Source organism: Bubalus kerabau, chromosome 6, assembly GCF_029407905.1.
Source record: "Bubalus kerabau isolate K-KA32 ecotype Philippines breed swamp buffalo chromosome 6, PCC_UOA_SB_1v2, whole genome shotgun sequence".
NCBI classification, from domain to species: Eukaryota; Metazoa; Chordata; class Mammalia; order Artiodactyla; family Bovidae; genus Bubalus; species Bubalus kerabau.
In genome coordinates, this window is record NC_073629.1 from 34143145 (window position 1) to 34160909 (window position 17765).

The 17765-nt window shown below is 52.5% G+C and overlaps 1 protein-coding gene across 1 annotated transcript in view; it reads right to left on the reverse strand.

Moving 5' to 3' along the window:
• Positions 1-1308: 1308 nt before the first annotated feature.
• Positions 1309-17765, reverse strand: part of SLC6A17 (solute carrier family 6 member 17) — a 52572-nt gene continuing 36115 nt past the window's right edge. Inside the window, exons 7-12 of the mRNA XM_055584792.1 lie at positions 7899-8140; positions 7436-7628; positions 5370-5562; positions 4635-4794; positions 3278-3440; positions 1309-2795 (exon numbers count right to left, since the gene is read on the reverse strand). Of these exons, the coding sequence (XP_055440767.1) occupies positions 2427-2795; positions 3278-3440; positions 4635-4794; positions 5370-5562; positions 7436-7628; positions 7899-8140 (1320 nt within the window). The 3' untranslated portion in view covers positions 1309-2426. The remainder of the gene's footprint in view (positions 2796-3277; positions 3441-4634; positions 4795-5369; positions 5563-7435; positions 7629-7898; positions 8141-17765) is intronic.

The following is a 17765-nucleotide window of genomic DNA, read 5'->3' on the forward strand; positions in this document are numbered from 1 at the left end:
CTGGAAAATAAATGTGCAGACTTCTCCCACCCCTTAAGACCCCTCATTTCCTGTCTCTGGCAAGCCTGATGGTGTGAAGGCAGTAAGTCACTAGCAAGAGGCATATGCTTTTCTCACAGGCTTCCCACAAGACTACCCTGAGGCCTTGCCCAACGTAGCTGAGAGGAGGAGGCAGCATGGTCTTCAGGAACGTGCACACTAGGAGTCATAGATCAGCACCCTACGCACACCCACATATGTGCACACACACACACACACACACACACACACACACACACACACACACAAAGCTCTGGGCCCTACGTCTAATGGCAGAGACACGACGGGATGGGCCCAGCCTGCAGCAGCAGCTCTAAGCACTACCAAGCCCACAGGACCAAGCAGACGGCCCCAGCTCAGCCACCCTGTCACAGGCTGGCACGACAGGGCCTGGTCCAGCCACACGCTACAAAATTAAAAATATATCAAATATACAATGAAAATAGATCTGTACAGCACTGAGGATGAAAATAGTCCACCAGCCACAGTATAATAAGGGTTTGTCATTTAACAGCATTTACACCCACATGTACAGATTGAATATACAATAGAAATAGAATATATAGAAGAGTATATATAGTAGTGTCTCTCCTAGGGCCTTGCTTTTCCTGTTGCTATTTCTGCTCGGGATTAGGCACAGGGCCAGGTAGGAGGTGCTGTCAGGTGAAGGGGTGCCTAAGGGGGATGCTGTGCCCCAAAGCTCATGTCTTTGTGTAGATGTGGACCCCCCTCCCCTCATACACTCAGGAAGGATGGGTGGGGCTGAGAAGGCTGGTAATGGGAGCATGTGCGGGGGAGGGATGAGGAAGAGAGATGGCCAGTGGACCCCAAGTGGGGCGGGGGGGGGAAGCCAAGGGACTAAGGGGTGAGGAGAGGATCTGGGGCTATTATGCCCCTGCCAGTGCTGAGAGCACTCAGAGGCACAAGAGTGACTCAGGACCCTCTGGAAGGGAGTCAGGCTGAGCACCAGGGCCTGTCCCCGCCATGCCCACCACAGCTCTCAAAGCTGGATGTCTGCTGTCCCAGCCAGTCTTTCTCCCTCCCTCCATCCCTTCTCTCCTTCCTTCCATCCACCCATCCTTGCATCCTTTCATCAGTCCATTCATCGCTCCGTAAACTTCTGACCTCCGATCAGAACCTAATCCTCTTAACCTACAACCCTATCCTGGGGGAGTGAAGGTAAGCGTTGGTGGGGATGCTTCAAGGCTGGGACGCAGGACAGAGTCCCGGCCCTTGCCCTGGGCAGCTTCGGTGTCCCCAGCACTGCATGTGGCCCTCCCTACCACTGGCCAGGCAGCCTGGGAAAGGTTTCTGAGGTGTCCACACATGCCGTGCACACCGGGTGGCTGTGCTTATCCAAGGAGAGTGGCGGTGGCCCAGAGGGGCAGTGAAATTACCACTTTCTCCAGGTGTGAGCCCCTGAACTCCAGGGCCCCCTGTTTCAGGAGAGAAGCTGCCACTAGCAAGAGAGGCAGGCCCTGGGTGAGAGGGGAGGGGGTGTGCTTCACAATTGTGCTCCAAATCACCTGAATTGTGCTGGGAACCATCAGGTGTGCTCTGGAAACCTCTCCTCTCTGAAGGCAGAGGCAGAGGCACCACTCTGGGCTCCAGGACAGGGGTGGGAGGAGGGCAGGCAGGCTCAGCCCTAAGGGAGTGGGGAATGGTTCTGGGGCCAGTCATCGCCCTCTCAGGCAGGATGTGGGAGCACTCCCCACCCACCCCAGGCAAGGCCGAGGACACTGGAGGGTCCGTCTTGAGCTGGGTGCTAAGGTGCTTAGGAGCTCCCTCATTTCACCACCTCTGCTGACGTAGCTCATGCTCAAACCAGCGGGAGCCATCCGCCTCACCAAGCCGAGCCTGGGGATTTCTTCAGACTCCATCCCCAAATCAGAGCCCTGAGTCCTGGCACCTCTGTCCCATCACTAACCTGCAGTTGGGCACCTCTGGGCCAGGACACCCTGCCTAACCCATCCCGATGCCCCTCGCCACAGCCACCATCTGGCAGCACAGACCTAAGGGGCCCCAAGACCTAAGAACTGCAGGCACCAGCAAGAGAGGGAGGGACTCGAGAGCAGCCGCTTGGAGACTCCCCTGTGCCAGGAGTTGGGACTTCTGGGTGGTTCCAGCTACTCAGCTGCAATTTGGTAAGACGATCTCAGAAGGTTAGCTGGGGTGGGGGCTTAGTTCGGGGGACAGAGCTTATCCCAGCCCCCACTCAGATCTAGGGAGCACAAGTCGGCTGGGACAGGGGTGGGGGATGAGGCAGGGCAGAGCCCCACTCCTTGGGCTGAGGGCCTGGCCTGGAAGGCGAGGCTAGATGGGGACACGTGGGCTGGCTGGGTGTGTGTGTTGGGGGTGGGGGTGAGGCGGGCAGAACAGGGCAGTGGTCACAGCTCTGACTCAGGGGTGCCGGCCAGGAGGTAGCCGCTTCCATAGCGTCCATTGGGGTTGCCGCTGGTCTCCAGGGGTGATGTACTGCCAGGCCCTAGATAGGAGCGGTGAGTGGGCATGGGGGAGGGCGCCTCGCTGGGCACCTTGCTGAGGATGAAGCGGGTCTCGTCGTTCTCCTCCAGGTTGGAGATGTCCTTCATCATGCGGCCCTTCTTGTAGGACACGGAAAGGGTGTTGGAGCCGTCGGAGAGCAGGTGGAAGTGCCGCAGGACAAACACCACAGGGATGGGCAGGACGGCCACGACAATGAGCGTGATCAGGATAGCCATTGCCCAGTTGGGGAAATACAGGTAGCGCTCGGCAGCCTAGGGGTGCATACAGGTGAGTGCTGCTGCCTGCCTAGCTCTGCAGCAGCCTCACCCTCTCAGACTCCTCCCCACTCCCACCCCTCCCGCATTGCCCAGGCACTGGCAGAGTTGGGGTCATCAGGCGCTGATCCTCGGGTCAGCTGGTCCCCTTGGCTAAGGGCTGAGCCTCCCCAAGTCTCAGTTTCTATACTTGTGTAAAGTTGGGCTGGTCACAGAGTCATCCACAGGGAGGGGAAACATGGGTTAGAAAGACTGGACAAGTGCATTCAGCTTTCTGCCTGTTTTCCCATGTGTGTGATAGCAATAAAACCACCTCTCTCTTTGGGTTGCTGAAAAGTTACAGATCAGATGTACAGAGCCCCTGGTGGGGCCCGGCACCGAGTAGTCGCCCTGTAAGGGTTTATCTCTATTTCCTGTTGTATTAAAGGCCTGGGAAGATGTCACCCCAGATCCCTGGGGTTTCAGGCCCTCGCTCTCACCTCCTCCCTGATCCAGGCACTGTAGCCTGGGGGCGTGACCCCAAGCTGGATGATGCTGGCTGTGGTGAGCACAGCCATGCACAGCGGAGACACGAACTTCCACATGTAGAAATAGAAGCGGTAGGGCTGGAAGCCCAGCATCTCCGTCAGCTCCTGCATGAACCTGCCAGGAGCAGCAGAGAGTCCAGAAGTTGGCACCCCCACTGCACTTGCCCAATACCCCCAGACTCCTCCTCCAAAGCCTTCACTCACCAGTCCCTTCTCTCCAGGCTCTTCCACTCTTCACATTCAGTACATTATTCTGTGGCCCTGCTGGCCTCTGAAAAGCCTCTGCTGACCTCCTCTAACTTAGTCTGACTATGTCACATCACATCTCACCCAGGGAAAGGGTACAGGCCACAGGACACGCCCTGGGCACGTGGATAGGCTCCAGAGGGCTTTCCTGGGCACCCAACCCCACTCACACCGACCTGGCTCTAGACTCCCCCTGCTGGAAGAGAGGTAGAAGTGCCTGTCCCTGGCGTCCAAAGGCAGAAGGCTGCCCCGACTCAGGTTTCTAACCATTGGGCCTATGGGTGGAATTCGGGAGACTGGCAGACTATGTACATGAATGGCATTTAAAAAATCATCTTTACCTCAGTAACACCTAACTGAAATCTTGTGTTTCTTTCTATTACAAGAGCAAGCAATGACAGCAGTTTTATCAGTACCCATGAGGCTGTAAGGAATTGCTTAAATCACAGATATTTTATCACATTACAATTGAGATTACAATTGAGGTCAGTTCATCACTACTTAGAAATTACCACTGTAATTAGACCCACAGCTAGATCTTATAACTTAATGCAGTTAAGAATAAAGCACACGTGTATATCACAGATTTAAAACATTATTAAGGGCTTCCCTGGTGGCTCAATGGTTAGGAATCCGCCTGCCAATGCAGGAGACACGAGTTCGGTCCCTGGTCCAGGAGGATCCCACATGCCTCAGGGCAACTAAGCCCGTGCACTACAACCACTGAGCCTGTGCTCTAGAGCCAGAGAACCACAACCACTGAGCCTGCGTGCCTAGAGCCCATGCCCTGCAACAATAGAAGCCACTGCAAGGAGAAGCCCACGCACTGCAACTAGAGACTGGCCTCACTCCAGCCAAGCGGCCTTGGGCAATTGTGTCCTCTCTCTGAGACTTGGTTTCCCTAAATGATCTGTAGGGGGCACTTTCTGGCTAACATTCTGACTCTGTGACCTCCTGCCTAAATCACAAGCAGCCTTGGAAACACAGCACTCTCCAGGGAGTCATGAGGGGACGGACCTCTCCTCCTGTTCCCTACCTCTCCCCATGCACCCCCACCCCTTACTTCTTGGTCCCATAGATCCAGGCCACCGCGACATTCTCGAGGATGACGATGACGGTGAGCGGCAGGGTGGCCGAGTAGTCATCAAACATGGTGACGAAATAGTTTCCGGAGCGCTGGACGAACAACAGCCCCACGAAGAATGCAAAGACACAGCAGCCCACTACAGAGAGCCGGGAGGCCAGTGTGGGGGCAAAGGTGCGGGGTGGGTGGGGCCTGGGGTGTCTTCAGGGCCCCCAGGTTCCTCCCATCCCAGCCCTCCCCTCAGCAGGCCTGCAGCTCACCCTCCAGAAGGCCCAGCCCTGCATGGAGTGGGGCAGGGGTCCAGATGCCCAGGTTCTGAGTTCCCACTCCACTAGGTGGGGAGCACCCTGGAGCTGGGAGTGATCAGGATGAAACAGGGTGCAGGGCTGGCAAGGAAGGAGGCCATCCTGCCTAGACACCTCAGCAGGCCCTTGGGGAGAGGGGCAAGTGAACCAAGAAAGAGGCCTATTTCCCAGCCCAGGTTTGGCACAGATTCCCAAATAGCCTTCTCCCTTCTGGCTCTGAACTGCTCTTCTTGGGGTGGTTCCAGATGCATCCTGGGTTGGGTGGGGGTAGGGAAGCTTTCTAAGTATGGAGTCATGAATAACCCAGTGGGAACCAAATCTTTCTAAAGTCAAAACCACCACCTGATCACTTCCCCCCACCCTACCGGGGCAGCCCACAAGGCCACTGGGGACCACTGGGAGGAGTTACCTGTGAACATCTCCTTGGGCACCTTGAAAGTGTCAATGATGGGTGTGGTGATGCCCGCCATGGTGCCGATCATACTGCCCAGGCCCAGGTTGATGAGCATCAGGAAGAACATGACAGACCAGAAGGGGGAGGCAGGGAAGTGCGTCATGGCCTCGGTGAAAGCAATGAAGGCCAGGCCTGTGCCCTGCACAGACTGAGGGTGGGGGCAGAGGGTGGGGCTCAGTGGGGGCCATGCCCACCTGGGAGCCTCCTGCTTCCTTCTCTCTGCCCTTGGAGCTTTAGGAATAACCGTTCCCTCTTTCCCAGTGATCTCTGCCCCCATCTAAATTCTCTTGTTTCTGGCCAGTGGGTCTCAAACTTGAGTGGGCATCAGAATACACCCCAGGGAGTAAAACACTAATTCGGGACTTCACCTGTGAGACCTGGAATCTACGCATTGTCCAAGGACCCCCAGCGGTTCACATGAAGATACTCTCTTTTAGAAACACAACCAGCTCAAGACTCTCCTCCTCTGAGCTGTGCAGCCACCCCCAGCTCTGAATTCCAGACCTCACCGTAGCGGTCTCAGCCTCTGCTGCCCAGTGGACTCACATTGGAGCCTTTAAAAAACACTGATGCCTGAGTCCCTCCCCAAGGACAATGATCTGCTTGGCTTAGGGGTAAAGCTGGATATTAAGGTTTTATAAAGCCCCCAGGGGACTCTGATGGGCAGCCAAGGTAGACAACCACTGCTGCAATGTTGGGGCCCCCGCTCGTGGGGAACTGACCACACCCTGTCCACTGACGTCACTTCTGTGCTCTCCTCGTAGCGTCAGGGTCAGGGAACACCCACCCCAACTGTGTGAGAGTAGTTCTTGTCATTTGGTTGTTATCAAGATTGTATTATATTTTAAAAAAATCCTACTTCTACCCAGAGGACCAGGCCCCACCTGTGAGAATGGGGCAGGGTCTCAAGGAAGGGGGCCATCCTTTATACTGTTAGGGGAAGAAACCAGGGCGGGGGAGCCCAGACAGGGCCTTTTAGCTCTTGATCACATGGGAGAGGTGACAGGGGACTCAGTCCCTGAGCATTAGGTCGGTGCCAGTAGAATGCAGCTAACTTTTCAACTATTCATGGGGTTCTTGATGTTTGAACAAACTCCTGGAGATGGTGAAGGACAGGGAAGCCTGGCATGCTGCAGTCCATGGGGTTGCAAAGAGTCAGATGTGACTGAGCAATTGAACAATGACTTTTTAACAAGCAGGGAAACCTTTACCATCCCTGGCTCCATGGAGGCTGGCAGAGGCTGACAGACGGGAGCTGGCGCAGCCCCCAGTACGCCCTGGCATGAGCTGGATCCCAGGACCCCATGGGCATGTCTGTCTCCTGTTACCCCTCCTCATGGAACAGTCACTTTGTTCCCACAGGAACAAAGTCTCTGGCTGTGCAAACGGGGACAGAAGCAGAGTCTCTAAGCTTGGGCCTGCTTGTCAATGAAGGGCAGCATATCCCTGCCCTCCCCAGGGGCTAAAGGTCATTGTGGCCATGCCAGTGGGGGAGGGGCAGAAGCATCAAGACTTGAACCCTGGCTCCCCAACTTCCTAGCTGTGAGATCTCGAGCATGCTCCCAACTTAAAGGCTGCTTGCCTGTAAAACAGGAGACAACGTTAACACTCAGCTCTCAGCGCTGCCATGAGGGCCCGGAGGGACAGGCAGCAAAGGGCAGACACTAATGCAAACACTCGCATCCTGTGTGCCGTGTCTAAGGCACAGTTCCCAGTGCATTACACGTGGCAGTGATGGTGCACAGAAAACCCGTTCAAGAAACGGGAGAGCTGCCCCGTTCCCTGGGATTTCTGGGATGTGTCTGTCTTGTTTTCTCAGTGAGACTCAGCCTACCTCAGGGCAGGGGATTTGGCCAGTACCTTTCTCTCTGGGCACATAGTAGATCCTTGCTTATCAAGCCAAAGAATGAGTCCCTGGTGGCTTTCTGCACCCAAGCTCCAGCCACCCATAGCCTATCTCTGGGCCCTGCACTCCCACATCTGTCTTCCTGCCTGTCCTGGAAGGACAGCCTCCCCCATACCTTATCTAGCTCATCCTCCAGAAGGCAGGGATCGAGGCCCAGGGCTGAGAAATGGTCCTCCTTCACGGTCTTGATGACCTTGTACATCTCTGCATAGTCCTTGGTGGTGAGGTGGGAGAAATTGACGTGGGGAGGGATGAGGGCCCGGCTCAGGACGTCATTGTTGAGGTACCCCAGGATTTTCTCAGCATTCCTGCAGCACAAAATAGACAGCAAAGTAAAAACATTTAAAAAAAAAAGTGCAGGTAAAAAGGCAGGACTGGGCACCATCCAGGGGCACCTCGCAGACACCCAGGAAGGTCACTGAAGACCATGGACACAGACATCTCTGAAGCTGGCCCTGTGGTCCAGGGCTGAGGACAGAGAGCTGCTCTCACCTCCATCCCCCAGCCCGGGTGGAGGGGGGCTCTCCCAGGGGAAGGTGGACTGGAGAAGAGAGGACAGGAGGAGAGGCGCCACCTACTCGACCACACACTTCTCGTTCATGATGTTGGCCTTGAAGCCCAGCACAGCGAACACCACGAGGGTGGCCAGCACCGAGGTGAAGAAGTTGATGAAGGACACCAGGGCGGCATCAAAGTGGCAGTTGTTGTCCTGCTTGTTGTAGCTGGAGAAGGCTATGACGCCCCCGAAGCCCAGCCCCAGAGCGAAGAAGACCTGTGTGGCTGCCTCCCGCCAGACCTGGGGGTCCAACATCTTGTCCAGCTACAGCAGGGGAGGGGGAGCCATGGCAGGGCGAAGAAAAGAGACACAGAGATAACGGCTTTAGCGAATTCCCTGGTAGTCCAGTGATTAGGACTCAGCACCTCCACTGCCGTGGCCTGGTTTCCATTCCTGATGGGGGGAACTAAGATCCCACAAGCCACGTGGGGCAGCCAAAAAAAAAGAGCTTTATTCACCTGCAGTAGAATTTCCACCACACCCCCTTTCCTCAGCCTCACAGAGGCAGCGTGGCACAGTGGTAAAGAACTGTGGCTGTGTGACCTCGGGCAACTCCCCCAGCCCCCTGAGCCTCAGGTTCCCCACGGGTGAAACGCAGAAAACAAGCGTATCAGGAATCTAAAAAATACAATGATCTAGTGAATATTACAAAAAAGAAACAGACTCACAGACACAGAGAACAAAGCAGTGGTTACCAGCCGGAGAAGGTGGGGAGGGGCAACATAGGAGTAGGGGTGAAGAGGCACAAACTATTAGGCTTCAAATAAACTGCAAGGATATACTGTACCTCACAGGGAACACAGCCAATGTTTTATAATAACTATAAATGGAGTATAACCTTTAAACACTGTGAATCACTATATTGTACACCTGTAACTTTAATAATAGTGTACAAAAACTATGTGTGTGCATGTGTGTGTATGTGCCCGTGTGTGTGTGCCAGTGTGTGTGTGCCCGTGTGTGTGTGTGCCTGTGTGTGTGGGCCCGTGTGTGTGTGTGTACGCCCTTGCGTGCGCTCAGTCATGTCCAACTCTTTGTGACCCCATGGACTACTACTACTACGGCCTGCCAGGCTCCTCTGTCCATGGAATTTTCCAGGCAAGAATACTGGAGCAGGTGGCCATTTCCTCCTCCAGGGGATCTTCCTGACCCAGGACTGAACTTGCATCTCTTGTATCTTCTGCATTGGCAGGCAGATTCTTAACCCCTGCACCACCTGGGAAGTCTGTACATCAACTATACTTTAATAAAAAAAAATAGTATCAACCTCAGATGATTGTTGTGAGCCCTAGGTAAGATAAAAATAAATGCTGTGTGCTTAAATAGTAAGTTCCAAGTTAATTTTAACTGCTATCACTGCTTACCATGGAGCTATCATATCAAGGAACATCTTCAAGGCTATCAGCAATGATGTGTAGGGCCAACTCTAGGGAGTGTCACTCACTCAGACTGCAGTGTGAATGGTGCCTCCTGGAGTCATGCAGCATATAGCCCGCACAATAGTACAAGACAAGTAAGAACACCAATATCTCCCTGATACCTCCTCCACTTCCAACCATGAGAAAGACACCAACTTCTCCCTCTTGCTCACCCAAACTCCCTTTTCCAAAATAGAAAAAGACCTAAAGTTCATTTGCACATGCCCTAGATCACAGAAGAACCACCCCCTCAGCTCACCCAACTCGAAGCATAGAACTCAGACACTTCTGAGAGAGGGGACCCCTTTCTGGCCCCTCAGACGTGAGAGGAGCCAGAGCCTCCACAGCATCTAGAGGACACGGGGTAACTTCCAAACATTTTCATGTCTGTTTTCCTTTTACTGTTTGTTCCTCAAGGCGGGGACTAGGGCTTGGGCCCGGCATAGGATTTTAGAGTCAGACAGACCCAGATCTAAGTCTGACTCCCTCTTGAAACTGTTGAGAAGGCTTAGGCAAGTGATGGTGCCTGTTTTATGAGCTTCTGTTTTCTCAGCTGAAAATGGGAATAATAATAAAGTCTTTGTCCCAAAAGACCAAAGAATGTTCTACCATACAATTGCACTCATTTCACATGCTACCAAGGTAACGCTCAAAATCCTTCAAGTTAGGCTTTAACAGTACATGAACTGGGAACTTCCAGATGTACAAGCTGGATTTTAAAAAGGCAGAGGAACCAGAGACCAAATTGCCAGCATCTGTGGGATCATAGAAAAAGCAAGGGAATTCCACAAAAACATCTACTTCTGCTTCATTACTATGCTACAGCTTTTGACTGTGTTGATCACAACAAACTGTGCAAAGTTCTTAAAGAGATGAGAATACCAGATCACCTTACCTATCTCCTGAGAAACATGTATGCAGGTCACAAAGCAACAGTTAGAATGAGACATGAAACAACAGACTGGTTCAAAGTTGGGAAAGGAGTACGTCAAGGCTATATACTGTCACCTGTTATTTAACTTATATGCAGAGTATATCATGTGAAATGCCGGGCTGGATGAATCATAAGTTGGAATCAAGATTGCTAGGAGAAATATCAACAACCTCAGATATGCAGATGATACCACTATTCTGGCAGAAAGCAAAGAGGAGCTAAAGAGCCTCTTGATGAGGGTGAAAGAGGAGAGTGAAAAGGCTGGCTTAAAACTCAACATTCATAAAACAAAGGTCATGGCATCTGGTCCCATCACTACACTGCAAATAGACGGGGGAAAAGTGGAAACAGTGGCAGATTTTATTTTCCTGGGCTCCAAAATCACTGTGGACAATGACTGCAGCCATGAAATTAAAACACACTTGCTCCTTGGAAGAAAAGCTATGACAAACCTAGAAAGCATGTTAAAAAGCAGAGACATTACTTTGCTGACAAAGGTCCATATAGTCAAAGCTATGATTTTTCCATTAGGCATGTACGGATTTGAGAGTTAGACCATAAAGAAAGCTGAGTGCCAAAGAATTGATGCTTTCGAACTGTGGTGTTGGAGAAGACTCTTGAGAGTCCCTTGGACAGCGCAGCAAGGAGACCAAACCAGTCAATCCTAAAGAAAATCAAACCTGAATATTCGTTGGAAGGACTGATGCTGAAGCTGAAGCTCCAAGCTTCACTTTGGCCACGTCATGTGAAGAGACGACTCAATGGAAAAGACCCTGATGCTGGGAAAGAATGCGGGCAGGAGGAAAGGGGACGACAGAGGATGAGATGGTTGGATGGCATCACCGACTCAATGGATATGAGTCTGAGCAAACTCCAGGATGCAGTGAAAGACAGGGAAGCCCGGCCTGCTGCAGTCCATAGGGCTGCAGAGTTGGACACGACTTAGCGACTGAACAACTCCCTCCCAAAGTGATTGTGAAGCTCAAATGTACAGTCTCAAGCAGTGCCTTGTGCACAGGATCATTTAATCCTGACAAAAGGCCTCTGACCAGGTCAGGCCAGGGGTGGGCTTTTGGTTTTTGTGGGTGTTTGGGGGAATTTTTTTGGTGGAGGGGAAGGAATTGTTATTCATATTTGGAAAGAGTAAACTAAGACCAAGGATGAAATAACTCACTCAAAGCACTGGAGCCAGCCCACTGAGACTCAGGAGTTACTAAATACAGACTGTCCGACACTGGGCAGCGGCATCCTCCCAGCTCCAGCTCCTGACACAGCTGGCCTGCAGCCACACTCCTCTGACCACTTTCCCCTCGGACCTCTGCTGCTGAGGCTGACCAAAGTGACTTCACTCCAGACAGATGAGGTGACTTCACTCCAGACAGATGAGGAAGGCAAGGAGTGAACTAGAAAATCTGCCTCCCCTGCGGGGACAGCCCCACATGGTCCCGGGCCGGCTGCCCCTTGCTGCGCGCCTGTGAGGGAGTCTGTTCCTTGCGGGCACAGTAAAGTGATGGGCTTGGGTTCTTCCAGCTCTGATATTTCAGCCCTAACACTGAGGGCAGAAGCTCAGCATCTCAGCAGCTTCCCAGACATGTCTGAGCACCAGGAGTCACTCCCCAGCTGAGAAGGTGGTGGCATGCTTGGAGGCTGGCAGAATGATGGGCTCAGGAAGGAGGAGGAGGAGGGTGACAGCAGAGCCTTCTGGCTTCGGGTCCTGTACACAGGTGGAGGCCCAGGAGCACTGCCTGGCTGGCTAGTATTCAAATTTCAGGGAGATTACAGTCCCCCGCCCTGTGCTGAAGAGATAAAGCCATCTTTGGCCCACCAAGAAAGCCCAATGTGCAGACCTTAAGGAGCCAAGAGCCCCTTGGCATCCACGAGGAGGTGACATCCTCCCACACCCTCTCCCTCACCGTACTCTCAACAGCTATAACGTGCTAGGAGCTCCCTGTGGATACAACATGCAGCCACTCACTCAGCAAACCCCTGTGGACCAGGCCTGGTCCACAGCAGGTAAGGTCCCAGCTCTCGTGGAGCTGACGTTCTAGTTGGAGAGATGGACACTGGTCAGACGAGCCTACAAACAGATACTAAGTTCCAAAAGTGACAAGGGCTGAGAAAGCCAGGTACCTAATTCTAGGACAGCGTGTGATGGGGGATTTGAGGCTGCACTTGGGCTTTCTTGAATTGCAGCAAGTGGGGGGCGGGGGAGTTACTCTGTGTAGCAGTGCACAGGCTTTCTCACTGTGCTGGCTTCTCTGGTTGTGAAGCATGGGCTCTAGGTGCACAGGCCTCAGTCGCTGCAGCATGCAGGATCAGTAGCTGTTGTGCCTGGTGGCATGCGGAATCTACCAGACCGGGGATTGAACCCGTGTCTCCTGCATTGGCAGACAGATTCTTATCCACTGTGCCACCAGGGAGTCGAGGAAGGGTTGTTTGAGCTGCCCTCAAACAAAAAAAGGGAGGGAAGAGGACTCAGACAGAGGTAACAGTGTGTGCAGAGGCCCTGAGGGGGAAAAGTAAGGACACTCTTTTCACACGGGGTATGTGGAAGAAGGGAAGTAGAGGAGGCCAGCCTGACTGGAGTGCTGAGGACAGGCCGGAGTGGAACAGGAGAGGCTGGGAGAGTCAATGGAACCTGAGCAGACGAGCGTGAGGATCCTGTCTTGATCCTAAAAAAGCACTGAACAGGGAAAGCAGTAAGGGGTGTGAAAGAGGAGGGAAACTGTCAGGTGGGCATTTCTAAAAGAAACCAGCGAATGCAGCAGACCTGCAAGGAAACACTTTCTGGGGCCCAGGTGGGAGATAATGGTGGCATTGTCTGGGGTCAGGGAGGTACAGATGGAGAGGCTATAGCGGGAAAACCCAAGCCTGCTTTAGCAATAGACTGCTGATGGGGGGCGCTGGAGGGAGAGATGCCAGGGTGACGGCCACATCTCTGGCCTGCAGACCCTAGTGGGTGGAGATGGAAACAGTGGAAGAGGGGCAAGACTCGATGGGGTTTGAACAGGGGAGGTCCAAACATCCCTTCTAGAAATATTGAGTTTAATGTGTCCTTAAGATCTCTACAAGGAGATATCAAGCCAGCAGTCAGACAAATGAGTTTGGAGCTTTGAGGGGAGCACAGAGCTGGAGGTATGATGTGTGAGAAGCAGATGGACCAGCAGGGACTGCAGCTGAGGCTGTGGGTAGAGCGAGAAGAGGCAAGAGCCGGGGCCAAGTCAAGGTCTGCAAGTTTAAAGCAGGAAGGAGGGGACTTTCCTGGTCCAGGAGTTAGGAATTACCTGCCAGTGCAGGGGACACGGGTTCAATCCCTGGTCTGGGAAGATCCCACATGACACGGGGTAACTAAACCTGTGTGCCGCAACTACTGAGCCCATGTTCTAGAGCCTGTGCTCTGTAACAAGAGCAGCCAGCGCTATGAGAAGCCCACACACCTCAACTAGGGAGTAGCCCCTGCTCCCGCAACTAGTGTAGCCAAAAAAGCAAGCAGGGAAGAAGCTCAAACAAGGGAGGGAGGGGAGCAGCGGCAGTGGAGGCAGGAGGAAAAGCGACAGAGGTCACGGAGGCCGTGGGAAGACAGCCCACCAGGGAGGAGGGGGACCCGTGCCACGGAGTGAAGGGTGCTACGAGAGCACGGGTGAGCTTAGCTGGAGATGTTCAGGGAGTCCTGGGGCCAGAAGACAAGTAGGAAGGAGGAGAGGTGAGAAACAGGGGAAGAAAAGGTGGACACTCGGTGGGGAAGCTAGGCTGGGAATGAAAGACAGGGCAGTGTCGGGGGAAGGCTAAGAAATCACTGGAGGGTCGCTTTTAGATCTGCTGTTTCATTTTTGTTTTTAATGCAGTGACTTGACAGCTGATGGAGAGCAGGGGAGCTGTCATCCATAGGAGATGAGGGAAGGAGGACAGCATGGGGCAGCTGTGGATAAACTTGTATATCCTGTTTCTGTCTCTGTCATCTAAGGGAGTTGCTGTCTTGGTGGCCCCTGTTTTTCCCATAAAACAGGAGGCCAAATCATCTGTTAAGGGTGAAGTGTGCTGGGAAGAGAGGTCAGAAGGTTCAGACAGTGGAAGTGGTTTAAAATGTTCACCATGGAACCCGGGAGAGAAAGATGGCCAGAGAAATGGCACAGGGTCATCCCACACTGCTGAGGGCCTGCTCTGCTTGCCGGCTCTTCTTCTTTACAAAGGTAATACAGACCTGCATCTTCTCATCTAAAAACCTTAAGGCCAGACTGGTTTTGGAAATCAGGCTTTGCTTCTAATTTTATTTTAGGAGGATAATATGGTGTGTATACCACATAATTGCATGACACCCCCTGTAGGGTCTGGGGCAGCACCCTTAATTAGATACATTTGTATTTCTGAAGCAGAATATGAAAATTCACACCAAGTGAATAAAGACTATAAATAGCCTCACATCTGTTCAGGTCACTTACTGCCAAATGAGTTATGGGAGAAAGAATAAACATTTTTTCTGTATTTCAGGGCAATTCGGAGTTTGGCATTGTGAGTAAAGTTTTAGGGACCTATACATGCTCCTAACAGAAATTTGGAGATTATTTTTAAAATAAAATAATCATAGTCTCAGTGGGAAAGAGCTTCAGTACCTCCCTTCTCCTGCATGGCTTTTTTTTTTTTAAATGATCCTCTCAGTCTGATTCTTTGCAATCCCATGGACTATAGTCTGCCAGGCTCCTCCATCCATGGGATTCTTCAGGCAAGGATACTGGAGTGGGTAGCCACTCCCTTCTCCAGGGGATCCTCCTGACCCAGCGTCTGAACCTGGGTCTCCTGCATCGCAGGCAGATTCTTTGCCATCTAAGCCACCAGGGAAGCCCAGTGGGTGGACTACCTACGCTTAGAAGGCATGCCGTCTAAGTTCATGGATGTCAGTCATGACTGTCCTACCAAGCTGCTCAAACCTCAGGCTAGAAACCTAGACAGAGTGGGAGGACTCTGGGTAGTTCGGAGAGTTCCAAACAGGAAGGAGCACAAAATTTTGTAAGACAGGACCAGTTGAAACAGACACAGCTCTGGTCATGTCATTTGCATGTTGAAGTATCTTTGATGGTTCCCCACTATCTTCTGGGGCTTTCTTGGTGGCTCACTGGGTAAAGAATCCCCCTGCAATGCAGGAGATGTGGGAGATGAGGGTTCGATCCCTGGATCAGGAAGATCCCTGGAAGAGGGCATGGCAACCCGCTCCAGTATTCTAGCCTGAAAAATCCCATGGACAGAGGAGCCTGGCAGGCTACAATCCATGGAGTCGCAGAGTTGGACATGACTGAGCAACTGAGCAGCAGCACTGTCTGCTGGAAAATGTTTCCATCCTACGTTCTGAACATCCGAACTACCCCTCAAAAGCATCATGACCTTACAGTCTGGTCTTTGTCCAGGCTGTTTCCTCTGCCTGGAATTCCCTTGCACCTATTCACTTTCTGGTGAACACATATTTATTTCTCAAAACCCAGTACGAATATCACCTGCTCTTTAAGCTTTTCCTGACTGCCTCTGGCAGAGCCAGTCGTGGTCCCTGGGCTCTCACAGCTCTTGTCAACAGCCGCATGACAGGCTTATGTGTCTGTCTTTCTTTCCACACTCTGTGCTTCTTAGGGGTGGAGCCCATCTCCTGTTCATCTTTGTGTGAGCAGTGCCTGGCACACAGGAGAGAAGGGAAAAGTGATGGAGGGTAAGAAAGAGACAGACAGAGTCTGACCTGTGTCCTGGAGGTGAGCTGAGCAGGAAGGACCAGATCAGGGGCTATGAAGTGCCAGCCCTTTTGTGCTAAGATCCAGTCTTCTAGGACAAGAAGATCCTTAGGATTTAAATTTCTACTTTATAAAACAAGGCTATTTCCAAGCTGGCTTCCATTCATTCTCTTTTCTCCCTCTCTCTTTCTAAAGTAATTCTTTCCTTTTTGATCTAGGTCAGTCATTACCAGGCTTCCCTAGTGGCCCAGCAATAAAGAATCTGCCTGCCAACTCAGGAGACTCTGGTTTGACCCCTGGGTGGGGAAGATCCCCTAGAGGAGGAAATGGCAACCCACTCCAGTATTCTTGCCTGGAAAATCCCATGGACAGAGGAGCACAGCAGGCTGCAGTCTATCGGGTCGCAAAGAGTCGGACGTGACCGAGCATGCATACACATGGGGTAGGACTGTCTTACATGCAAGGACTTTGGATAGAAACAAAAACTGTGTTTCTTTTGTGTTTGTTTGTATATGAAGATTGTATCCAGTTGCTGTTCTTGTTCCATTTTTAAAACTATGAGACATTGATTATATAACGTACAAACGTGGAAAGGATAGTGCCATGAACCCCCATGTACCTATCGCCCAGCTTCAGCAATTATCAACACATGGCCACTCTTGCTTCCTCTGTATCCCAACTCTCTCTCCTCCCCCTTCCACCTCTAGATTCCTCTGAAGTACAGTAGATCCAAATGTGGATCCAAATCTGACATTAATAAGCCCCCCAGGAAAGCAGCCGAGAGAGCCAAAGCTTGGCCTTTGGTGACTGGTTCCTGGGCATCCCTGCTTCCAGCCTGCAGCATGGAGGGGCAACCTTGCCAGTGGAAATGACCAGAAGCCCAGTGCTCATCTGGGGCTCCTGATAAACAGGCACCTTCACCATTGAATGCCTGTGTTCCTTGAATTTAAAGGTGCTCTTTCAGGATTTTAGGGATCATGGTGCCTGATTTCAACAAGGTCCTGATGATACTGTTCAGAGGACGAGCCCACAGCCAGACCTCAGAAAGCCCAGTGCCCTTTCCGGATGTCAGGATGTGACTGCAAGAGGAGAGGTGGGAAATGGGCTTTCCTCACTGAAGTCGAGGCTCGAACCTGCTTCTGGGTGCCCTCCCTGGCACAGAGCAGCAGCTTCCTGCCATTTGCTAGGCACACAGCTGAGTCACTTCCTGACGCAGGGAGCAAGGTGTTCCACGGCTTTTGACTCAGCGGCATGAAGATGCTTTTTGAATAGACAAGAAGCTGATAAGCCCTCGCCTGGACTGGTGCAAAACAGAAGCGCGTGCCCTTGCTTCAGCACAGATGGGCCCATAGACACCAGATGGCACGGAGGCGCCGGGTTCCCGCTGCCCAAGAACAGTGTCACCTTCACGATGGATGAGAAGAAATACTAGCTAACGCTCACCACACCGTCTCTGCACCCCAGGACAGTCCTACATGCTCTCCCGGCGGTGCTGTGAGCAAGCTGCTATGGATCCCCCTATCTTGCAGCTGAGGAAACTGAGGCCCCAAGGGGACAAGGAACTAGTCTTCCCATGACAGACTGATAAGCTGGGCTTGGAACTAGACTGTCCAACTCCAGAGCCTACCCCTGGGAGCAAGGCTGCCTTACCATCCTGCTCAGAAGCCTGACTCTGATTGTGGGGATCACAAAGTTCCTCCACGAAACGCTATGCCTGGGCCTTTGCAGGGAACCCACTTCTCTTCTCTAGGGGTTACCATACACCTTTGACCCTGAGGCCCATCCTCATCAGGCAGAATCATTCCCTCGTCTCGTCCAGAGGCCAC